General features: G+C 43.8%; 1 protein-coding gene across 9 annotated transcripts in view; it reads left to right on the top strand.

The window, feature by feature from the left end:
- TANC2 (tetratricopeptide repeat, ankyrin repeat and coiled-coil containing 2) overlaps positions 1-25803 on the top strand; it is a 610881-nt gene that overhangs the window by 162308 nt on the left and 422770 nt on the right. For all 9 annotated transcript variants that reach the window (XM_054014274.1, XM_054014267.1, XM_054014275.1 and 6 more), the window contains one exon: positions 22072-22171. In XM_054014274.1, the coding sequence (XP_053870249.1) occupies positions 22105-22171 (67 nt within the window). In that variant the 5' untranslated portion in view covers positions 22072-22104. The remainder of the gene's footprint in view (positions 1-22071; positions 22172-25803) is intronic.

Here is a 25803-nt window from a genome sequence, read left to right on the forward strand (position 1 = left end):
CTATGTGATGGTATAAAGGCCAGAGCAGCCCCCTCAGTTCCTTTTTACTGCCTAATATGATTGTTGGAGGATCTGTCTTGCTGCTGCAGGTTTTACTTGTTTTACATTTGTATATAGTGGTAATAGTTAACAGTATAGTGTCTGGATAGTTTAGTAGTGGGTTTCCTTTATTGGGGGCCTTTTTTTGTGCTCTGCTGTTCCTGCCATTTGGGTTCCAGTACCCAGTGCCGGGGCATGCCTTGGTCCCCAGGCTTGGATGTGGTATACCTAGACTTTAGTAAGGCATTTGATACGGTCTCGCATGATATTCTTATCGATAAACTAGGCAAATACAAATTAGATGGGGCTACTATAAGGTGGGTGCATAACTGGCTGGATAACCGTACTCAGAGAGTTGTTATTAATGGTTCCCAATCCTGCTGGAAAGGCGTAACGAGTGGGGTTCCGCAGGGGTCTGTTTTGGGACCGGCTCTGTTCAATATCTTCATCAACGACTTAGATATTGGCATAGAAAGTACGCTTATTAAGTTTGCGGATGATACCAAACTGGGAGGGATTGCAACTACTTTGGAGGACAGGGTCATAATTCAAAATGATCTGGACAAATTGGAAAAATGGTCTGAGTTAAACAGGATGAAGTTTAACAAAGACAAATGCAAAGTGCTCCACTTAGGAAGGAAAAATCAATTTCACACATACAGAATGGGAAAAGACTGTCTTGGAAGGAGTACGGCAGAAAGGGATCTAGGGGTTATAGTGGACCACAAGCTAAATATGAGTCAACAGTGTGATGCTGTTGCAAAAAAAGCAAACATGATTCTGGGATGCATTAACAGGTGTGTTGTGAGCAAGACACGAGAAGTCATTCTTCCGCTCTACTCTGCTCTGGTTAGGCCTCAGCTGGAGTATTGTGTCCAGTTCTGGGCGCCGCATTTTAAAAAAGATGTGGAGAAATTGGAAAGGGTCCAAAGAAGAGCAACAAGAATGATTAAAGGTCTTGAGAACATGACCTATGAAGGAAGGCTGAAAGAACTGGGTTTGTTTAGTTTGGAAAAGAGAAGACTGAGAGGGGACATGATAGCAGTTTTTATGTATCTAAAAGGGTGTCATAAGGAGGAGGGAGAGAACTTGTTCACCTTAGCCTCTAAGGATAGAACCAGAAACAATGGGTTTAAACTGCAGCAAGGGAGGTCTAGGTTGGACATTAGGAAAAAGTTCCTAACTGTCAGGGTGGTTAAACACTGGAACAGATTGCCTAGGGAGGTTGTGGAATCTCCGTCTCTGGAGATATTTAAGAGTAGGTTAGATAAATGTCTATCAGGGATGGTCTAGACAGTATTTGGTCCTGCCATGCGAGCAGGGGACTGGACTCGATGACCTCTCGAGGTCCCTTCCAGTCCTATAATCTATGAATCTATGAATGCCTGCAAGAAGCCAGTGCCAGTTAGTGACCCACACTCCAAGCACCTGAAGTGTCTAGGAAAGGCTCTTGTCAAAGACAGGAGCCAAATTGCACAGTTCTGGGTACGAGGGGAGCTGGTGGGAAAGAGGGGGAGAGCAAAGCATCCACTGGCTGGAACACTATGATTCATTGAGGTTCAGAGCTCCGTTCCTTTCATGTATAACAGACTTGTTCTGTTTATGGCAGACCTATCTGATGAGGTTTTCATAAATAAATTAGGAAGAAAACAGTCAGCCCTACTTCAGAGAGAATCAGCTTCTCTTTTCTTGGGTAGATCAAAGTTTCCTATATGCACTGCCCATCAAGGGAGAGATGAACACCACGGTTTACATGGCAGAAGTTGGATTAAACAAAATGGAACCTACATCCAGAAGTGGCCTCATTCATTGTAAGTCAGTTTGCTGGACTGGTGGTTGATAGCTTTGGATCTGGAAAGAGCAGTAAAGAACCTTGGGGGTCTCTCCAGGTGTCTGGATCTTGAATGCAAGGTGATGAGTATGATCTCTTGAAAAGCTGGGCTAGATCTCTGTTGTATGAGTTTACACTTCTACACAAGACCATGCAATGATAGGAAAAAAGAGCAGTATATAAGAAGGACTCCTAAGCACTATGGTAATACAAATAACTAATAGTAATAGAAGAGTGTTAGTGATACTGTTTATGCCATTGTGGCTGAGGAGACTGTGGTTCTAAGGTCTGATTAACCTAGCACTGGACTCTCCAATTGAAGGACATCAATTGCAAAAAAACATTCCTCCATCCAAGACTAGATAGGTTCAGAATAGATATTTGGATGATGTGCTTATCACTCTCGTGGACTCTAGAAAGAAGGCAACAAATAAAATTTATTTTACTGTCTGATTTAAAGTCCATATTAAACTACTATGTTAAAAAGGTGAAACATGATCTTGAGTTTCTCCAGTAGGGACTTAATTGGGTGTATAAAGAGTGTTTAAGTAAAAAAGTTGTCTGTTCTATAATGTTCTCAGCATATTTAAGAAAAGATGATTTTGTACAAATCGTAACATTGAATGCTGTCTCAGGACAACTTATCCTGATTCCAGACTCATAAGATCATAAAGCACAACCTTGGAACCTCATTCTGATGGTTACACCATTGCCTCAATTGAACCCCTGTGACACGTGTAATTATACTTCAGTCTATTAAAGTAGACTTCCCAATAGCTGCTATCTCCAGAGAGATTTTTGAATTTGGGAGCTTTTGCTCTGTAAGGTGATGAGTCATTCCTGAACTAGAGCCTGATTAAGCCACATGTGCTGATGAGTCATTCCTGTGCTAGTTCCAGCCAATCCGCAAGCCAGGAGCTGGTCTGGTGATACTCAGGTCAGGTATATAAGCCTCATAGGAGAAACAGCAGCTCAGCCTGCTCAATGTTACTTCATGGTTTGGAACTCTCCCCTGCCTGATAGTGATAATAGACTCCACAAGCCTTAGCCTGCTCCAGCCTTGCTCTTTCTCTGGCCTTATTCCAACCCCACTCTGGACTCCTGATTCCAGCTCTGACCCCTGGCTCCGTGCACTAGCCCCAACTGCTATGGCTCCAACCACTTGGCCAGACCATCCCCATCATGGTTTATGACACTCTCAAACTCAGTATTGTATTTTTAATTCAAACAAGAAGTCCTATGAACTGTCGTAGCATTCATCCCTAAAGTAAATTGAAGAAATATTCTTTTTTCTGTCATACATCAAACCCTAGCCTTTAGGAGTTCTGACAATCTCAGGGCAGAGAAGTTAGTTCTCTTGTAATCATAAAAATGTGGGGCTGGAAGGGACCTCAAGAGGTCATCTAGTTCATTTCCCTGCTCTGAGGCAGGACCAAATTTATGAAGAGCATTCCTAACAGGTGTTTGTCTAAAAATTTCCAAAGACAGGGATTCTACAGCCTCCCTTGGTGTAACATACTCCAGTATCTTAACTATTATTATAGTTAAAAAGTTTATCTTCATATCTAACCTAAATCTCTCTTGCTGCAGATTAAACAGATTATTTTTTGTCCTACTTTCAGTGGTCCTGGAGAACAGTTGATTACTGTGCTCTTTATAACAGCCCTTAACATTTTTGAAGAGTGCTATATCAGGTGCCCCATACTCATCGTCTCTCCAGGGTAAACATGCCCAGTTTCTTTAACCTTTCTTCATAGATAATGTTTTCCCCCCCTTTTATTATTTTTATTGCTTTTCTCTAAGTTCTCTCCAGTTTGTCCACAAACTGGTCACACTTCTCCGGCTGAGGCCTCACCAATGGCGGTCAATTACTTCCTGTGTTTTATATAGAACACTCCTGTCAATACACCCCAGAATGATATTAGCCTTTTTTGCAACTGCATCACATTGCTGACTCATATTCAGCTTGTGATCCACTATAATCCCCAGATCCTTTTCTAAAATACTATTGCCTAGCTAGTTATTCCTGCAGGCACGCTCCCTCTCCTCTCCCCCCCCTCCCCCATGGCTCCTGGCCAATGGGAACTGCAAAACCAGTGCTCTGGGCGGAGGCAACCCACAGAGCTGCCTGGCCAAGCCTACGCCTAGCAGCTGAACGAGGGGGATTTTGCCACTTCCGGGCTGTGCCCCAGGTAAGCACTGCCCAGAGCCCACCTCACCCTATCCCGTGCCCCTGCTCCCTCCCACACCCAAACTCTGGTGCTGCATAGGGGGGAGGGGGGAGCACGAGAATGCAGGGGCCCGAGACTGCCCCAGCAGCAGCCAGAGTGCCTGGCACAGGGGCTGCCTGAGTTGCTCTTGAGCCAGGTGCACCAGTCGCTGCAGAAGTCACGGAGGCCATGGAAAGCCATGGAATCCGTGACCTACATGACAAACTCGCAGCCTTATCCATAATTAAAAGATGCTTTCCTTCCTGAAGGTACACTGCTATGAAAATCCCATTGTAACAGATCTAGCACACACAAAAAATTTGGAAAATTTATCCAATCGTTCCTGAAAATTTCCATTCTTTGAGTAATAAGACCCACAGATTTTGCCCACCCTGGGGACAAATGGATCATCCAGAATAATGATGAAAATTGATATCCAACGATTTAGAATTATTTCATTAAATTATCTCATTGCTCTGCAGTAGTAGAAATTGTGTGCTTTTTCTTCAAAGAATAATTAATAGAAACTCTAATTTAGGAGAGTAGGATGGAATTGTGGAAGTTGTCTGAACTGGAGAGAACTTGATGTGGTGGACCATTCACCTGCTGTCCATGGTTGACTGGTTTAGTTCTGCCTCCAAACTGCAAGGCAACTGAAGTAACACTGTAATGGGTCTGTGGACTTTGTTACTCAAAGAAAATAAATGTTCAGGAAAGCATGGATAAATATTACTGTTCCTGTCTTTTGATGAAAATGTGTGTTAGAGATTGATTTCTCCCACTTCCAGCAGACAAAAATAAAATTTGACTCATTTGCTGCTTAACTTCTCTGTGACACTTCAGCTTTATTAGAAATTGAAGTGCTGCTCCATGCTTATCCTAAATGACTTCAAATATGTGTATTACCTAAGAAAGTTCAGCCATGAATTCCAGGTCAATACAATTGTTTTACTCACAGCCATAGTGTAACTCTTAGGAAGTCTTTCTTGGAAAGCTGAATCTAAAAAGGTGTGTTCTCTGTCCTTTTTTTCCCTGCCACAGACAGAATCTTTATAAAAACTGCCCAGAATGTTGTGTAATTTGACATCAAACCCAGAGGTCTGCTTGTATCCAAAACAAATTATATGTCAAAATTGTTTTCTTCTTACATTTTCTATTTTCATTGTAATTTGAGAGTCAAATTAGAGCTCAAGCAATTTGACTTGTAGCAGCAAACAGTGGCCAGCCTAAAGTCACGTCTACCTGTTGAGATTAGTGAAACAGCCACTAAAAATCCATTAAATAATGTACAAAACATTTTTCTGACTTCCCATTGTAGTATGAAAAAAGAGTTGTGAAAAGTTTCATCTTTTCTGATTGTTGTGTTATTGCTATTATCAGTAATATACTTTGTTACTATAAACGTTTTTTGATAGAGGATTGCAACATGTACACACTTCTTATCTAAGTTAAGCATTCTTTTTCTTTTATTAAGACATCTCTCCAGAACTCTGATCTCTACTCCACATGAGAGAATATTTATCTTTAGAGGAATTGACGTCTTCTAACTGATGTTAACTGAACACACACACACAGTATAAGTTTAAACAAACAATTTAATACTGTACACAGTGATTGTGTGATTGTGAAGCTTGGTTGAGGTGGTGAAGTCAGAGGGTGGGATATTTCTCAGGGAATGCCTTATTGCTAAATGATGAACTAGAAATCAGCTGAGCCCTCAAGGGTTAACCCATTGTTGTTAATGTAGCCTCACAGTCTACAAGGCAGCATGAATGGAGGGAAGGGAGACAGCATGGCAAACAGAGGCAGAGAGACACACCGTGTGTGAGAGAGAGAGATTGCATTGCCCCTTTAAGTACTCTGACCCCACTCTAAGTACATTGCCTTTTTAAATAGATCAGCAAGTTGAGAGAGCAGCTCCTGCCAGCAAGCTCCCTTCGTCCTGAGCCCTGTCGTGTCCCCCCCCGCTCTTTGGAAATGGGGTAAGTGGGGTGCAGGAGCAGGGGGACACCCTGACATTAGTCCCCCTCTTCCCCCCCTCCCTGCACAGCAAGTAGGAGGCTCCGGAGTGCAGCTCTAAGGCAGAGGGCAGGAGCAGCACATGGCAGTGGGGGGAGGGACAGCTCAATGCCAGCAATTGATGGCCTGCTGGGCGGCTGCCACACAGGGAACTTAGGGGAGCGGGGAGCTGATGGGGGGCTGTCGGTCCACCCTGGTTCCAAGCTCCCACCAGCTAGCTCCAACAGGCTGCTCTTCCTGCAAGCAGTGGACAAAGCAAGCGGCTGCCAAACGACGACATAACGGAACATTGCGCAACTTTAAACGAGCATGTTCTCTAATTGATCAGCAACGAAACAATGTTAAGCGGGACGACTTTAAGTAAGGAGTTACTGTACTAGGTACTGCACAAATATAGAATGAGAGAGTCCTACCCCAAAGTGCTTACCGTCTAAATAGACAAGGTAGATAAAGGGTATGGGGGAAAGGCTGCAATGTAGAAAAAGCGGGTTGGTTTTAAAATACGTTAGTGCTACTATTTCTTTTTTAAATGTTTAAATGTTCTGAATGTGGTTTAGTGAGGAGTGGATTAGCTAGGTGGAAAAAACAAGGAAGGGTGAGAGGACCTAGCAGGAATATGCTGTGAGAAGGAGGAAAGGAAGGAGTGAGGCTGAGGTGAAGAGACTGAGGGACAGGGAAGATTGGAAACTATAGGAAACAGTCTTGTGACATAGTCAGCATCTGATGGTCCCTGCTTATGTGCAACTGATCTGCTGGCTTCATTCTCTGGCTGTCTTCACCCTTCAGTTTCTTTCCCCTTGGCCAGGTGTTAAAAGGATCTTAGTGTCTCCAAAGGGGTTTATGCATCTCCCTTGCACAGTTCTGGGTCCAAAGGGAGCTGGTGGGGAAGGGGTAGCCTTGGCTCCCCCCTCCCCGCAGTGCTGCAGTACTTGGTTTAAACTGTTTCTGCTTCTAATTAGTACATTAATTAAATACTTGGAAGAAATTAAACTGCTTCTGCTTCTAATTAGTATATTAATTAAATACTCTGAAGGATACTTACTCTCTGTTCCTACTCCCTGGTTCCATAGTGCTGTTCGAAGACACAGACAAGGCATTCCCTCCTCCAAAATAAAAGCCTTGAAAGTGAGTGAATGCAGAAAGGGAAAGATGAAAATCTTCCACCTTTGTTTTTGGATGTCAGTTTATGTGGATGTGGACATTCTGAACAGTGGACCAATGAACTTAGTCTGAAATAAGTTGTGGGGTGGTGATATATAATTATATTTTACAAATATTTAATTAGCCAAGGTTAAACTCTACTGAAGATATATAGTAGTTTAATGAACACTTTAATGGTTTTATTGGGGTAACTGTTAGAGAAAAAACCTGCAGATTTCACTGAGTATAGAAATTCTGTAAATATACTGCCCCACTGTGAATTATCGTACACATGTTTGTGTGCTCTCATCACAACAAAAATAATGATGGGGTGGAGAGGAAATTTGTCTAACATGGATTCCCCTTTTTGTGGTATGTGGAAAACTTTGGAACTTGATTTTCAGAGGTGTTCAGCACCTGTAGTTCTCATTCACTTCCTAGTTTTCAGTATCTCTGAAAATGGGGCCCTGACTTTTTAGGAAGAGATGTCCAATGCTCCAGTACATGTGGAGTCTAAAACTGAAGAGGCAAAATGGTACAATGGTTACAGCAAGGGTCTCAGAGTAATAACTTGGGTTTTATTCTTGGCTGTGTAGTTAGTCATTCTAAGGCCTTGTCTACACTACGAGAGTAGTTCGATTTTACTTAAATCGAATTTTTGGAATCGATATTGCAAAGTCGAACGTGTGTGTCCACACTAAGGACAGTAATTCGACTTTGTGAGTCCACACTAACGGGGAAAGCGTCGACATTGGAAGTGGTGCACTGTGGTCAGCTATCCCACAGTTCCCGGAGTCCCCGCTGCCCATTGGAATTCTGGGTGGAGCCGCAAATGCCTTCTGGGTAAAAAAAATGTGTCCAGGGTGCTTTTGGGTAACTGTCGTCATCCGTCCATCACTCCCGCCCTCCCTCCCTGAAAGCGCCGGCGGGAAATCAGTTCGCGCACTTTTCTAGTCAGTGACAGTGCGGACGCCACAGCACTGCGAGCATGGAGCCTGCTGCAACCATCACTGCAGTTGTGGCCGCTCTCAACGCCTCGCAACTTATCATACACCTTTCCCTGAGGCAGATGCAGAAAAGTCAGGCGAGGAGGCTACGTCAACGCGGTGATGGCCTGAAGTCTGAGAGTAGCACAGACCTCTCAGAAAGCAGGGGACCCAGCGCCGAGAACATCACGGTGGCAATGGGTCATGTTGATGCCGTCGAAAGGAGATTCTGGGCACGGGAAACAAGCACTGAGTGGTGGGACCGCATAGTGCTGCAGGTCTGGGATGAATCCCAGTGGCTGCGAAACTTTCGCATGCGGAAGGGAACTTTCCTGGAACTTTGTGAGTTGCTGTCCCCTGCCCTGAAGCGCAATGACACCCGGATGCGAGCAGCCCTGACTGTCCAGAAGCGAGTGGCCATAGCCCTGTGGAAGCTTGCAACGCCAGACAGCTACCGGTCAGTCGCGAACCAGTTTGGGGTGGGCAAATCTGCCGTGGGGGTTGTTGTGATGCAAGTAGCCAAGGCAATCGTTGATGTACTGCTGCCAAAGGTAGTCACCCTGGGAAACGTGGAGGCGATCATAGATGGCTTCGCAGCGATGGGATTCCCAAACTGCGGTGGGGCCATAGATGGAACTCACATCCCTATCCTGGCACCGGAACACCAGGCCAGCCAGTACATTAACAGAAAGGGCTACTTTTCCATGGTGCTGCAAGCACTGGTGGACCACAGGGGACGTTTTACCAACATCTACGTGGGATGGCCGGGCAAGGTTCATGACGCTCGTGTTTTCAGGAACTCTGGTCTGTTTAGACGGCTGCAGCAAGGTATTTACTTCCCGGACCACAAAATAACTCTTGGGGATGTGGAGATGCCTATAGTCATCCTCGGGGACCCAGCCTACCCGCTAATGCCCTGGCTCATGAAGCCCTATACTGGCGCCCTGGACACTGAAAAAGAACTCTTCAACTACCGGCTGAGCAAGTGCAGAATGGTGGTGGAGTGTGCTTTTGGCCGTCTCAAGGGGAGATGGAGAAGCTTACTGACTCGCTGTGATCTCAGCGAAACCAATATCCCCATTGTTATTGCAGCTTGCTGTGTGCTCCACAATCTCTGTGAGAGCAAGGGGGAGACCTTTATGGCGGGGTGGGAGGTTGAGGAAAATAGCCTGGCTGCTGATTACTCACAGCCAGACAGCCGGGCGATTAGAAGAGACCAGCGGGAAGCGCTGTGCATCCGGAAGGCTTTGAAAGCAAAGTTCCTGAGTGAGCAGGGTAACCTGTGACTTTAAAGTTTGTGTATTGAGAAGCTAAACCTGCCCCCGTTTCTTTGCCCAGTTAATGTTGACTATCCTATCCAGTTACATACCCCCTTCACCCCACTTCCAACACACGTTTCAAAATAAAAATAGTTCTACTTTGTTAAAGCACACCGTTTTCTTTAATACTGTATTCGCGGGAATTTTTTAAAACTGGGACGCAGACTGTGGTGCGGAGCGGGTGTACTGTAGTGGCGCGAATGCAGCTTCTAAACTCAAGGATTGACAGGCTCCGCTGCGGTGGGATGGTTGTTTCAACGGAGCCTGTCACCCCTCCTGATAGGGACTGTGTGTATGGGGGGGTCTATGTGACTTTGTGGCAGGGGGAGGACGGTTACAGATCCCCTGCTGTGTGGCTCTGTGATCCTGCCTAAGGACCGCCGCTTAAGATCTGTAACTGCCCTCCCCGCCACAAAGTCACAGAGCAACCCACCCCCCACCACATAACATGAAAACAACCTCCCAGACTAACCAGGGTAACTAGTCACTGCATCACTGCACTATGTATGTGCCCTGCTGCTGTGCCTGCCCCCGACTATATACCCTGCCAAAGGTGACTGTCCTGTCGAATTACCAACCCCCTATCCCCCCCTCCTCCAAAAGAACATGATGGAAACAGTAGTTAACAGAAACGTATTTTTTATTATCAACCAAACATGGAACTGGGAAAGTGAAACTTGGACGGGGGCTTGTGTCAGGCGGGAAGGAAAGAACTTGTCAAATTTTGGGGAATGAGAGCCTTCTGCTGCTCGAGCTCTCTGCAGGGGTGGAGTGAGAGTTAGCAGGGACTCTGCCGCCTCTCCTTCTGTGCACTTTGGGTGAGGGGAGTATGGGACTTGGTGGCGGGGGAGGGCGGTTAGAGATGGACTGCAGCGGGGCTCTGTCCTCCTGCCTCCGTTCCTGCAGAACATCCACAAGGCGCCGGAGCGTGTCCGTTTGCTCCCTCATTAGTCCAAGCAGGGTTTGAGTCGCCTGCTGGTCTTCCTGACGCCACCTCTCCTCCCGATCCATGTTGGCTTGGTGCATTCGGGTCAAGTTCTCCCGCCACTGGGTCTGCTGTGCTGCCTGGGCTCTGGAGCAGGCTATAAGCTCCGAGAACATGTCCTCCCGTGTCCTCTTCTTCTTATGCCTAATCCGCGCTAGCCTCTGGGAGTGTGATGACAGGCTAGGTTGTGAGACAGTCGCAGATGGGGCTGTGGGAATGGGAAAAAGGGAGTGAATTCCTCAGAAAGATAAATGTAGTTGTGAACAAAGAACATAGTCTTTCTCTGTGAACAAGACCATGCACAGCACCTATCACATGCGCACTCAGCACAAGGTCGAATTCTCGGCCTTCGCATTCAGTGCCTGGGGTCTTCTACAGCACATTTGAGAAGCCTCTCAGGAGAACGGAATTTCTGTTGCAGGCAGACATGGTAAGCCGTAGACTTGTGGCAGCTTAAAACTTTAATATTAGCAATGGCCTCATTTCACATTGAAATCAATGTCGGTCCCTGCTGCCAGCAATTCGGCAAGCAGGAAGTCTGCTCCTGTCCCACACCCTCGCGGCTGTCCCCGGGAACGATCCCTTTCGGCTGCCCCTCTCCCGCCTCCACCGCGTGGCTGCAAACCAGCGGTTACAGTTCTGTAAAGGAACGGCAAAGCAGTCCCAACACTAACATTCCCCTACCTCATTCAAAGCAGGTCATCATGAGCGACATCACCCTCATGAGGATCTCTGACAGCGAGAAAGAGAGAATGCTCCGGGAAAGCCTGCAAAGACCAGGGCCGTATGCCGCCATGCTGTGCAGAGCAATGATTCCAGAGTACTTGATAGTCTCGTGGCGTGGCAACGTGTCCTACTACGGAGGACCCAATAAGGCCGCTCTCCCCAAGAACCTAATGCAGCGGATTTCCAATTACCTCCAGGAGAGCTTCCTCGAGATGTCACAGGAGGATTTCTGCTCCATCCCCGGACATATAGACCGCATTTTACTGTAGCTGCTGTAGCAGTGACTAACCAGTAGAGCGGCTTGGGCAGGACAATCATGCAAAACCGGACATTGCTAGATTTTTTTTCAATAGTTGCACTGCCCATGACTGAACCGTTAAGCTAATCAAACTAATCATGAGAAACCCATTTTTTAAATTGTTAATATTCCTGTTCTGTTACAAATAAATGTTTAGATTTTTACAACACTTACTGGCTGATCCTTCCCCAGATTCTGTGTCCGGGGTAACGGCTGGGGAGGGTTGGTAGGGGATCTCTGTAAGGGTGATGAAGAGGCTGTCGGGGAAATCAGCGTTGTGAGCGCTGTCGACTGCCTCGTCCTCCTCATCTCCTTCCTCATCTTCCCCGTCCGCTAACATGTCCGAGGATCCAGCCGTGGACACTATCCCATCCTCAGAGTCCACGGTCACTGGTGGGGTAGTGGTGGCGGCCGCACCGAGGATGGAATGCAGTGCCTCGTAGAAACGGGATGTCTGGGGATGGGATCCGGAGCGTCCGTTTGCCTCTTTGGTCTTCTGGTAGCCTTGTCTCAGCTCCTTGATTTTCACGCGGCACTGCGTTACATCCCGGCTGTATCCTCTCTCTGCCATGTCTTTAGAGATCTTCTCGTAGATCTTTGCATTCCGTCTTTTGGATCGCAGCTCGGAAAGCACGGACTCATCGCCCCACACAGCGATGAGATCCAAGACTTCCCGATCAGTCCATGCTGGGGCCCTCTTTCTATTCTGAGATTGCACGGCCATCACTGCTGGAGAGCTCTGCATCGTTGCCAGTGCTGCTGAGCTCGCCACGATGTCCAGACAGGAAATGAGATTCAAACTGGCCAGACAGGAAAAGGAATTCAAATTCAAATTTTCCCGGGGCTTTTCCTGTGTGGCAGTTCAGAGCATCCGAGCTCGTACTGCTGTCCAGAGCGTCAACAGAGTGGTGCACTGTGGGATAGCTCCCGGAGCTATTAGCGTCGATTTCCATCCACACCTAGCCTAATTCGACATGGCCATGTCGAATTTAGCGCTACTCCCCTCGTCGGGGAGGAGTACAGAAGTCGAATTAAAGAGACCTCTATGTCGAACTAAATACCTTCGCGGTGTGGACGGGTGCAGGGTTAATTCGATGTAACGGCGCTAACTTCGACATAAACGCCTAGTGTAGACCAGGCCTAAGCCGTTTGGTCAATGTCAGACTTGTGCCTCGGTTTACCCATCTGTACAAAGGCAATAACACTTCCCAACTTCTCTGGGATGTTGTGATGCTTAATAAAAATGTGTAAACCATTTTTTATACTGCAGATTATTTTTCAAAAAAGTATTTCATTACTGGAGAATCTGAGAATTGCATATTTTTCTCTCTGATTCTGGTATTTTGGGGTATACTAGAACCAAATTATTTATTCCTCTTCAAGTGCTTGTTCATGTCGATTCCATGTTTGGTGTGTACGCACCCATGTGCACAGCTACTGGACATTTCCCCCCCAGAGAGTTGCTTTGAGGGGGTCAACAAGCATGTGAACAAGGGGGATCCAGAGGATACCGTGTACTTAGATTTTCAGAAAGCCTTTGACAAGGTCCCTCATCAAAGGCTCTTCAGCAAAGTAAGCTGCCACAGGATAAGAGGGAAGGCGCTCTCGTGGATTGGTAACAGGTTAAAAGATAGGCAACAAAGGGTAGGTATAAATGGTCAGTTTTCAGAATAGAGAGAGGTAAATAGTGGTGTCCCGCAGGGGTCTGTTCTGGGACCAGTACTATTCAACATATTTATAAATGATCTGGAAAAAGGGGTAAACAGTGAGGTGGCAAAATTTGCAGATGATATAAAACTACTCAAGATAGTTAAGTCCCAAGCTGACTGCAAAGTGCTACAAAAGGACCTCTCAAAACTAGGTGACTGGGCAACAAAATGGCAGATGAAATTTAATGTTGATAAATGCAAAGTAATGCACATTGGAAAGCATAATCCCAACTGTACATATTCAATGATGGGGTCTAAATTAACTGTTACGATTCAAGAAAGAGATCTTGGAGTCATTGTGGATAGTTCTCTGAAAACATCCACTCAATGTGCAGCGGCAGTCAAAAACACGAACAGAATGCTGGGAATAATTAAGAAAATGATAGATAAAAGGACAGAAAATATCACGTTGCCTTTATATAAATCCATGGTACGCCCACACCTTGAATAACTGTGAGCAGATGTGGTTGTCCCATCTCAAAAAAGACATATTGGAAAAGGTTCAGAAAAGGGCAACAAAAATGATTAGGGGTATGGAATGGCTTTCATATGAGGAGAGATTAATAAGACTGGGAGTTTTCAGCTTGGAAAAGAGATGGCTAAAGGGAGATACGATTGAGGTCTATAAAATCAAGATGGGTGTAGAGAAAGTAGATAAGGAAGTGTTGTTTACTACTTCTCATAACAAGAACTAGGGGTCACCAAATTAAATTAATAGGCAGCTGGTTTAAAACAAATAAAAAGAAGTATTTCTTCACACGCCACACACTCAAACTGTGGAACTCCTAGCCTGAGGATGTGAAGGTGAAGACCATAACAGGGTTCAAAAAAGAAGTAGACAAATTCATGGAGGATAGGTCCATCAATGGCTATTAGCCAGGATGGGCAGGAATGGTGTCCCTAGCCTCAGTTTGCCAGAAGCTGGGAATGAGAGACGGAATGAATCACTTGATGGCCTATTCTGGTAGGATAATGGGCTAAACGGACCCTTGATCTGACTCAGTAGGGCCATTCTTACGTTCTTATGTTCCTCTCACGGAACCAGGGCTGTCTGCTTCCCCCGAACCTAGCGTCCCTTCATCTGACAGCATGGTTTCTGTGTGGCTGAATGCTGAGGAACATCCCTGCTTGGCACAAGTCCAGCACATCCTGCTGGGTAACAGGAAGCCCTCTACCAGATCAGCCTACCGGGCCAAGTGGAAACGCTTTACCTGTTGGGCCTCAGATCAGGGGGTTTTCTCCTCCACGTCCTTGCTTCAATCCATCTTGGACTACCCGCTTCACCTCAAACTCCAAAGCTTGGCCCTTTCATCAGTTAAGGTGCACTTGGCAGTTATCTCGGCCCTTCATCCTCTAATCCAGGGCAGATTGGTTTTCTCTCAGGAAATGATGCTCAGGTTCCTGAAAGGCTTGGAGAAGCTCAACCGTCAGGTCCGTGACCCAGTCCCTTCTTAAATCTGTTTCTCTCTTGGCTCATGGGTCCCCACGTCGAGCCATTGGCATCCTGCTCCCTGCTGCTCCTCTCATGGAAGGTCACCTTCCTGGTAGCGATCACTTCAGCCCAACGGATCTCCGAGATCAGAGCATTGACGTCGGAATGCCCTTACCTGGTTTTCTGTAAGGATAAGGTCCTGCTGTGCCCCCATCTGGCCTTCTTACCACTATAATCAGGACATCTTCCTCCTGGTCTTCTTTCCGAAGCCCCACAGGTCTAATGAGGAGCGCAGGCTGCACTCTTTAAATGTTAGATGGACCTTAGCTTTCTACATTGAAAGGATTAAACCCTTCCATAAGTTGACTCAGCTCTTCATTGTGGTAGCAGACAGGATGAAGGGCTTACTGTTTTTCTCTCAGAGGATCTCCTCATGGATATTGGCCTGCATCAAGTTTTGCTATGAGCAAGTAGGAGTGTCAGCTTATTATCATGACTGCCCATTCCACCAGAGTGTAGGCTTCTTCAGCAGCCTTCCTCGCATAAGTACTAATTCAAGATATCTGCAGAGCTGCCACCTGGTCTTCGATTCATACCTTTGCGTCCCATTATACCATCACCCAGCAGGCCCGGGGACAATGCCAGCTTCGGCAAAGCAGTGTTGCAAGCAGTACGACCGTGAGCTCTGAGCTCACCCTTATTGCTTGTGAGTCACCTAACATGGAATCAACATGAGCAAGCACTCGAAGAAGAAAAAACAGTTACTTACCTTTCGTAATTGTTGTTCTTTGAGATGTGTTGCTCATGTCCATTCCATGACCTGTCCTCCTTGCCTGCTGCCAGAGTTGATGGCACGTAGGAACTCAGAGGGTGCCGGGCCGGCGTCACACCACATACTGACTCATGAGCACGGGGATCCAGAGGGCACCAGAGTCAGCCCTACGGATACCACTAGGGGGAAAAATGTCAGGCAGCCCTGCACGTGGGCGTGCACACACCTAACATGGAATGGACATGAGCAACACATCTTGAAGAACAACAGTTACAAAAGGTAAGTAACCATTTTATCTCAATGCATAATCCAAAGTAGGGTCACATGGATGGTGCTTTTGCTATTCAGCCAAAGGAGGAAAAGGAAAGAGAACTTTCTTCACTCTCCCATCAAGGTTGCATATAACAGCACAATGACAAACACTATTCTGTGTTTAGTTAGGCAACTTGTTGTCAAAATTGTTTATTGATATATTTCTATCTTTATAGTTATGTCTATGGATCTGTGTTAAGCTGGATCTCTTGCTTTTGTTGTACAGCATGATGAAAAGAAATATTGTTTACATCTTGCCTGTGTTTGTAGTCTTCTGTATTAACTTATTAATAAAATTAGATCTGTTTTTCTGAGGGTAGAAGTAATTGGCTAATAGAGCTGTTCAAGCCAATACTATTATGCCATGGTAGCACATAAAACAGTAAAAATATTTGTCTCTTTTAGTCCACAATTTTATGGATAACCTGCCCCAGCAATTGGAACAAAATCTTGTTGGATCCTGGTGACTCACGGGAGCTGCTAGAGTGGGCCTAGGAACTGCTTGGCTGGATGAGACTCCATTCTTCCTCAGCATACTCCACTGAAGACACTCTCTCTACCAGATGGAGATTAAGCTGGTGGGACAGGAAGATGGCAGTAACTACTGAGGGAAAAAGCCCTCAGCAGGCTTGTCTGCTTTACAAAATGTTGTTCAAACATAGTTGTGAAATTATCTTAACTGACATCAGGCTAATGATGACTGAGTGCTCAGTTTAAAGCAGGGCAAATCAAATGCAGCATCATGTCAGATAATTGTGATTAAACCTTGGTCCCAGCAGGTTTTGCTTACCATTAGCACACAGTGTTCAACGTGACATTTCTTGGTCTGCACTGATCAGAGTGTCCGAGCAGCATAGTGTCAGGTAATTCAACTCTTCATAATCATGTTTAAAAACAATAACATTTTGTAACGTAGACAAGCCCAGAGGGAGCTACTGAGAAAACCTTTGCCTCTGAGCATAAAGGCAAAAGACTAGAGCAATGTTAGTGGAGTTCACAAGGCATCTGTGGAGTCTGCTGACTGAGAGACTGCACTAGTTAAAAAAGAGGAGTCTCTTTCCTGCCTCAGAAGCTTGTGAAAAGCCTTTTCTAAGCCTGATCCTGCAGTGGATTCCAATGATAGAAAAACCAGTAATGGTCTAAATATGGATTTCAGGAAGCATGGCTCTTTTGTTATTAGAAGGTAGTTGGAACTACCTATTCGGTTTTACATATGAAGTGTCTAATAATACTAAAGGATGTCTTTGGTGCATAAAGTTGTTCTTACATTTGTTTTATCTCCTTGACATTTACTTTGAGGTTGCCTTGGTGTATTTGCTGAATTGTTTGAGCTTCTGTCAGCTGTAGAACTTGTTTTGGTCTTTGTGCTTCATACTTATTTCAGTTGAGGTATGGCTACCAGGCCATTGCTTTGCAAAAAGAGGATCTAAATGTAATCGTGGGTAACATTTTTATATATTTAAAAATGAAACCAGTGATATGGTTGAGCCAAGGAAGCTGGAACTGGTTACGAAAAAGAAACTCACAAATGCAGCATAGGTAAATATTAAAAATAGAGCATGATTCTAGTATCGCTCCACTGACTGCAGAGAAGATACTCCTGATTTACATTCGTATAAATGAGGGGCGAATCATATGCAAAAGGTTGCAAATGGATCTCTCATTGCCTGACTCGCTGGAAATTACAAACTTTGAAGATACAGTAGAACCTCAGAGTTACGAACTGACCAGTCAGCCACAACTGGAACAGGAAGTATGCAATCAGGCAGCAGCAGAGACCAAAACAAAAAAAAAAAGCAAATACAGTACACAACTGTGTTAAACATAAACTACAGTACTAAAAAAATAAAGGGAAAACCGCATTTTTGTTCTGCATAGTAAAATTTCAAAGCTTCATTAAGTCAATGTTTAGTTGCAAACTTTTGAAAGAACAACCATAATGTTTTGTTCAGAGTTACGAACATCCTCCATTTCCGAGGTGTTCATAACTCTGAGGTTCTACTGTACCATATATGGGAATACCTTAGAATTCTTGTCCCACCTGACTTATTAATAGCAGACTATCTAGCATCCATTGTGGCACGTTATTAACTCTGATGACTGGCAGATCTGATTCTTTCTCTTCATTCTAGATTAATCTTTCTGTGCTCTGTGACATCAACTTTTATTTATATCGGCTTCTCACTGATTTCTTCCTTGTGATAAAGTGATGCTGAATCATTGTGGGCTTTGACATTCTTCACAAACAGGTGGGGGAGGTGGGGTGGTCTAACAAAAAATTACCGGTAACTGCATTAGTGCTGAGCAAAGTGGTTTGATTAAAATGAGAACGAGCTTGAAACGTCATTCTACAGCTGAACTGATTAAATGAACTTTTTGTGTGCCAATAATGTGGTCAGCGTTGTACAAGACTCAAAGGAAGAAACAGACTGCCCTACGGATTTAGTAATCTAAATTGATAGAAAACACAAAATGTACTGGCAGATCCAGGGGATGGCTTTATCTTGGGATGTGTGGGAGTTTTCTTGTTTTGTTTAGATTTTTTAAAAAGCTTAGATGAGCACTCCCTCAACAGCTAATCCCATTACAGTGTCTTGTTTCTCTTCTTGCTTTCCTATCCAGATTGGCATAGTCTCAACTATTCTCATGGGATGTAAAATATTTAATTGTAGTGAAGTGCTCTGCTGGTCTCCTTCTACTTCTTGAGCTTTTTCCATTTTAGTTAGTAATTGGTGACCAATTGTGGTTTAGTAGTTAGAGTAAAAGATTGGGAGTCTTGAGTATTCTATACTAGGTTCTTAATGCAGTTTACCTATTTATTTAGTCTGACCTTGAACATCTCACTTCACTTCATTCTGCCTCATTTAAAACCAGCTTGAAAATGGGATAGAAAAGGACCTCGCTGAGAAAAAGGTGATGTATTTGTGCATTCCTTGATAAATTACACACAATAATCATCTCCAGTATAACTGGTATATTGCCCACCGCTGCCTCCTTCTCAAGAGGTAGAGAGGTCCAATTGGGATCTGTCTCCCCTCAAATACTGCTTGTTACTTGCTTTGCAATCACACTGCAGAAAGATGCCACCATGGGTAGGATGACTGTGTGAACCTCTCACTAATCTGTCAGTGGTACCCGTAGAAGGAGGCGCAAGGAGATGTCTTAGAAATTTCATATTTTTGGAACCATAAAATAATTGAGTTCCTGGTAGTACAGAGTATTCGTGCAAACATATTCCCTCATAAATGTTTTATTTAAAAGATGTTCTTTTAGTATAAAAGTTTAAGAAAAAACAGTAATATCAAAATCGATGAATAATCCTGTCTCAAAAAATAGTCTTGTATCTGCTTGATGGAATAATCTGTTAACTCTTCCTATAACACATCCCTTTTTACAACCTCTTTTTTCAGCAGGTGAGGATTTATATAGCAGTTTGGCCTCTTTAGCTGCAAATCTGTAGAAAAGCACTTGAAGAGTTAATATTAATTTCAGATACAACAAAGTCTCAATTGGTGGTGTAAACATGCAGTCAGTGGACAGAGAAATTTATTGCCTTCTAGTTTTCTGGCTCAAAGCCCAGATAAGTATATTTGGATTAGTGGACCAAGAAACCTTTTTGCTAGTGACCTCTATGAGACACTCTTTCAGCTGCACTGTATGCATAATGATACAGCATTGCATGTTTTATCAGCCTAAATCTTTTGACTAGTACTTCATTTCTGCGTTTTCTATTTGGGATTATTACTCCTATAATATGTTCAAGTATCACCTTGATTTCTTCTGCCTTCTGTTTACCTGTAGTTTAGACTTGTAAATTATTTTTTACTCTTCCTGATATTTCACAGGTTGTGTACATGAATATCTGGTAATGAAATGTACTATTTATTTAAAGGAACAATCTTATTGATACCGTATTGAAATCAGAGGAAGATTGTGCAAAGCCCAGAGCTTTGCTTTTTGTATAGTAAACTAGAGCAGGGGTTCTCACCATTTTTCTTTCTGAGGCCCCCTCCACATGCTATAAAAACTCCATGGTCCACCTGTGCCCCAACAATACAGCCCCAGCCCCAGACCTGCCCCCAGGTGCAACCCAGCCTTAGGCCTCTTACCCCCATCACCCCCACTGGTTTTTCTTCATATAAAAGCCAGGACCAGCATTAGGGGGTAGCAAGCTGGAGACCACCTGGGGGCCCCATGAAGCTACATTGCTCAGGGCCCCAGGCTTCAGCCCCGGGTGGCAGGGCTCGGGGCCCCAGGCTTCAGCCCCATGCAGTGGGGATTCGGCTTTCTGCATTGGGCCCCAGCAAGTCTAATGCTGGCTCTGCTTGGCGGACCCCCTGAAACCTGCTCGCAGCTCCCCAGGCCCCTGATTGAGAACCACTGAACTAGAGCATGACAACAGTCTATAGGAAATAACAGAACTCTTATTTAGGACTGTTGTGTATGTGGCCAAGCTGATAAGTTCAAGATCTTCAGTTTGCTTGCCAAATAGGAGGAAGCTTTGAATAATAACTGATTGTCTGAAAACTTGCTCTGAAATGGTGTATTATTTATTTCCAGGTTAGAGGGGAAGCCTAAACAAAGTTTTTTTCAGTTCTAATATAGTTATATAGGATATCAGAAATAATGTAGTATGACGTTAATGACCCTCAAACACATACCAAGTGCATATGCTGTACTCTGTTTAAAAGCAAAATAAAAAAATATTCCAAGATTCCTATGGTCATATGGGGAAGGTACTTAAAAGTCAGGAAATGCTAAAGTTATGGTCACCCACACAAGTTTAACTCCCTTGTGAGTATGTATTTTTATTGCTGTCTCTAATTAAATGATAATATTTCTCCAGTAATAGAATAGAGAATATTACAATGACTTTTGACAACCTTAGATGCACCTATATAGCATTTTGAATTCTGTATACTGCTCTGCGTGTATTTGAAAAAAAGTTAGTCACTTGTGTACAATTTGTCTCATTCATAACACACCCTACAATAAGCATATCACAAGTTGTAAAATATGTATTATATTATATTAATTGAGCACTAATGTGATCATGTAACTGAAGAATTCATTAATGTATACACCCAGTTAAGTTGCAAGTATATCCTTACTTTCCTGACCTTTGAGTTGTTTACTATTGTTTTAATCTAGTTTTTAAAATGAATTGCCTACTCTGAAGCACCTTATGAAGTCTGGAAAAGGGAGCTGTGCAGTTTTTCCGTACAAGACACACACAGACCAGTGGTCCCCAAGCATTTCACGGTCACACACACCCTTACCCCTGTCTGTGCCCCCTCCCGGTAGCTGAGTCTGGGAGTGGGGCCACAGAAATGGTGGGAGGGAGGGGGACATGGATAGGGGTAAGAGGACCAGGGCTAGGCCACACCTGGGGGCAGATTTGGGGCCGGGAATGGGGCCGAGGCTTGCTGGGGGCAGAAGAGCTGCAGATGGGGGCTGAGGCTGGAGACATGGCTGGGGCTGGGAGCGGAGCCACAGCTGGGGGCCTGGGGTTGAGATGGGAGTGGAGCCAAGCTTGTGGTGGGTAAGGCTGGTACTGGGGCTAGGAGCAGAGCTGGGGGCAGAGCAGGGCTGGGTAACGCTCCCTCCCTGTCCCCTGTTTGGGCTGGCCCGGGTCCCACCCCCCCTGAACATTTGGGGCATTCCCCACAGTCTGAGGACTTTTGACGTAGACTGAGGAAAAGATACTGATTACTGTATTAACATCAGCCAAATTAACGTTTTCTGAGTTTGGAATCTTCTGTTTTTTCTTTTGTACATTTAACGACTATGTCAACTTACCGAAATATGTGATATTTAACTGTCCCTGAAGCTAAAGACACTACCTTGTAGTCTGTAAGTCAGTGTCAGCAAGACTGACAGATCTTCTGAGCAATGCCATAGTCCCTGGCAGGTTCAGCCTTGGTAATAGTGTCAGTTGGCTGACTGTCATACTCTTCCCAACCCATAGAAACAGAGCTGGATAATAATTCAGCTTAACTATTCAACATGGGCACTGGCAGTGAACAGTGTTGAAGAAATTCTGTATTCTACTGAAAATAGTCAATCTGAATGAATAAAGGTATTTGAAATGTTAGATTTTATGACTGGCAATTTATATTTTTAGGGAATATAGAAAGTCTTAATGTTTTATGTTCCGTTTTTTGCTGTCAGTGTAGTGTTTTGAAGTTTTTATCTTTTTAGCTCCTCTTACTGTTTTTCCAAAATGTTTCCATGTTGACAAATCAAAGCTTATATTCATATGCCAAACCATACCTTTGTTTTGTTTTACACAGATTTTGGGGTGCACAGAGCAGAATAGTGCAGCCATGTTTCGAAACAGTCTCAAGATGCTTCTTACAGGTGGGAAATCAAACCGCAAAAACAGGTCCAGTGGTAAGTAAATGAAGACTCCTCCTCATGCAGTAACTCCTCACTTAAAGTCATCCCGGTTAACGTTGTTTCGTTGTTACGTTGCTGATCAATTAGGGAACATGCTCGTTTAAAGTTGTGCAGTGCTCCCTAATAATGTCATTTGTCAGCTGTCTGCTTTGTCCGTTGCTTGCAGGAAGAGCAGCCCGTTGGAGCTAGCTGGTGGAGGCTTGGAACCAGGGTGGACTGTCAGCCCCCGTATCAGCTCCCCACTCCCCTAACTTTCCTGTGCGGCAGCAGCCCAGCAGGCTATCAGTTGCCGGCAGTTCAGCTGTCCCTCCCCCCTCTGCCTTGGAGCTGCTCCTGGGAGCCTCCTGCTCGCTGTGCAGGTGGGGGAGATAGGTGGTTAATGTCATGGTGTCCCCCTCCCCCCCACTCCTGCACCCCAACTACCCCATCTCCATGGGGCGGGGGGAAACACGCAGGGCTCAGGACGGAGGGAGCTTCCTGGCAGCAGCAGCTGCTGTGTCAACTTGCTGATCTGATTAAAAAGGCAGTGTACTTAGAGAGGGATCAGCCTACTTAAAGGAGCAATGCGCATCTCTCTCTCTCACTCTCTCTCTCTCTCTCTCTCTCACACACACACACACACACACACACACACACACACACACACACACACACACACACACACACACGGTGTGTCTCTCTCTCTGCCGTGCTGCCTTGTAGAGTGTGAGGCTACATTAACGTCAATCAGTTAACCCTTGAGGGCTCAGCCAAAAGCTAGTTCATCATTTAGCAGTAAGGCATTTCCTGGGAAATGTTCCACCCTCTGACTTCACCACCTCAACCAAGCTACACAATCATCATAGCTGCGTACAGTATTAAATTGTTTGTTTAAAACTTATACTCTGTGTGTGTATGTGTGTGTGTGTGTGTGTGTGTGTGTATATATATATATATATATATATATATATAAATCTTGTCTGATGAAAAAAATTTCCCTGGAACCTAACCCCCCCATTTACATTAATTCTTATTGGGAAGTTGGATTCGCTTAACATTGTTTCGCTAAAAGTCGCATTTTTCAGGAACATAACTACAACGTTAAGAGAGGAGTTACTGTACATACCTTTTTATCTATATCTTTGATTAAAAGTTACACTGAATTTTAAGTCATATTCAATTTTGCTCTTAATGATTTTACTGCCATATTTGTACTGTATGTGTGTTTAATTGAAGTGTGACCCAGCATGGTCTTCTAGACTCAGAACATCATTATAGATTATTAGAGTGCTTCTTTTTCTTACTTTATTGTGTGCGAGACTATGATTCATTTTAGGAAAAGGCATAAGCACCGTATAGACACAAAAATAGTTATTAAATTGGAAAATAAGACACTGAGAAAAGCAAGCCATTAGATGTAAAAAGAATCCAGACTCCTATGCTAATCTAACATTAAGATTCAAGGTTCAGGTTTTAATCATGTAAATTAAATTCATGTCATGGTGTCCCCCTCCCCCCACTCCTGCACCCCAACTACCCCATCTCAATGGGGGGGGGACACACGACAGGGCTCAGGACGTTAATTTAAAGTTAAGTTTTTCCCAAGAAAAATGAATTTGTGACACCGCTTTACAATGAGATCTTTTGTGTATGAACGTGCTTACATAAAACATATGCAATAATATATAATGCCACTCATGCTTATGGAAAAAACTGGAGTGTGATTATGTAATGAAAGGCAATGTTGCAGAAATGCAGCTAGAACTGTAAGATGAGGTTCTGTAAGAAATTGCCTACTCATTCTGATGCACACAAGATATGTGTATTCTACAAAGTCCTCTTTTGGGAGGGACTTCTATTCAAGTGTTAACCAGACTTGACTTTGTCTACCTTTTGAAATCTATTTAGATATCTGCTCATGTCAGTATGTCTGCATGATAATGAGTGGTGGTGATCTGTTTATTGAAGCTTCAGGAAATGAGATGATAGTAGCAGAAGTCAAACCCAGGTCTCACTGTACAACATAGCAGAACCTTACTTCTACATCTGACAAGATATATAAAAAATGGTAATATACCTATCACATCTCATCTCAGAAAAGCATAAAATCTTGAACACCAGTGAGCTTCAGATGCATACAATCTTGAACACCAGTGAGCTTCAGATAGTCACCAGTTTAAGTTCGAAACAGTTCCAAACCTGCTTTGTTTTTAAAATTAGAGAAGATCAGGCCTATTAAGATTATGTTACGGTGGAATGATAGTGACACCATATTTGAGGCGGCAACAGAATTTTAATTTGGACAGGAGCTCCCTTTATTTCTCAGAAGTGTTGTAAAAGTGGTGAAAATAAAATACACTGCCTAAATTTAATTTTTATTTGAATTTTTCATGTCGGGTTGGTGCAGATTTGATTCATACACATAGAACACTCTATTTTCTACAATGCTGTTGATAGCACACTCAGTAAAACTTTCATTTCCATCTGCAACCGATATCGAAGAGCACTACATTGTACAACTTTATCAAACTCACATTCACAAAAACCTTAATAGCTGTCTCATTCTATTTAATCTACTGATCAGCACATCTGTCAGATTCTTTGCATTTGGGAAGTTATTCATCCATAACATTGCTGAGGTTGCTGTTAAAGTTTTGCATTAAAATGTGAGTTTGATGCAGTTAGGGTATGTGTTGCTCTTTGATATCGGTTGGAGATGGAAATGAAAGTGTTACAGAATTTTGAAGTATGTTATCGACAGTGTTGTAGGCAATAGGAATATGGCAAGGATTTAAGGATATTTTTTTCTTTAACTTTTTATTTCCATGTGTTTAAGTTTTTTGATGGATGAAGTATAGCCTGCTGTCACCTTAACTGTCATTAAACAAAGTTTGTGCTTGTGTTAATAACTACTTACAAGTAATGTTACCTTTAGAAATATTGGTATCTTATGTACTGTACTGCAGCACACTCATTTGTTTATTTGTCTCTGTGTAACTTGATCAATGTGATAAATGGAATTGATATCTGGAGGTAGTCAGTAATTAAACGGAGAAAAATATAAATGTTTCCTGTTTGCATTGTGCTCTATATGTGGTTAATATTTATAATCTTCAGAAAGAAAGGCAGGATCCCCCCAGATATTAAATCTTGGTTTATAATATATTTGTTGGGTGAAATTGCCATTAATCCTTAGTTTGACACGTGTTCAGCTCCAGTAGTGAACAGTGTAATTGAGAATTTACTCAGAAATCAGTGTGGAAAGAACGAAGGTATATAGACTGGTTTCTTGATAGAGAAAACAAACAGAGTTTTAAAATTAAAATTTACACCCAGATTCCTTGCAATGAATAAGCCATCAAAGTCCCTCCTTTTTACACTGCACTCCTTCCACCTGCCCTCCTACGGATGTGTTTACAGTAAGTATTAACCCACACTTTTTGGCTAGGTTTGATCTATGAGAGATGCTGTGCGTGTCTTTTCTATCTGTGAAGAAGAAGTTTGGAAAATATTACTATACATTTTTATTATAGTCTACAGAACTTTTATAGCCTACCAATTTAAATATAGATTTTCATTGGAGAGAGAGAGAGAGAGAGAGACTGTGTATTTGCTGGGAGACCATAGCAAGTGGTAGAGGAATGGGA

This window comes from Malaclemys terrapin, chromosome 25, assembly GCF_027887155.1.
Source record: "Malaclemys terrapin pileata isolate rMalTer1 chromosome 25, rMalTer1.hap1, whole genome shotgun sequence".
NCBI lineage: Eukaryota > Metazoa > Chordata > Testudines > Emydidae > Malaclemys > Malaclemys terrapin.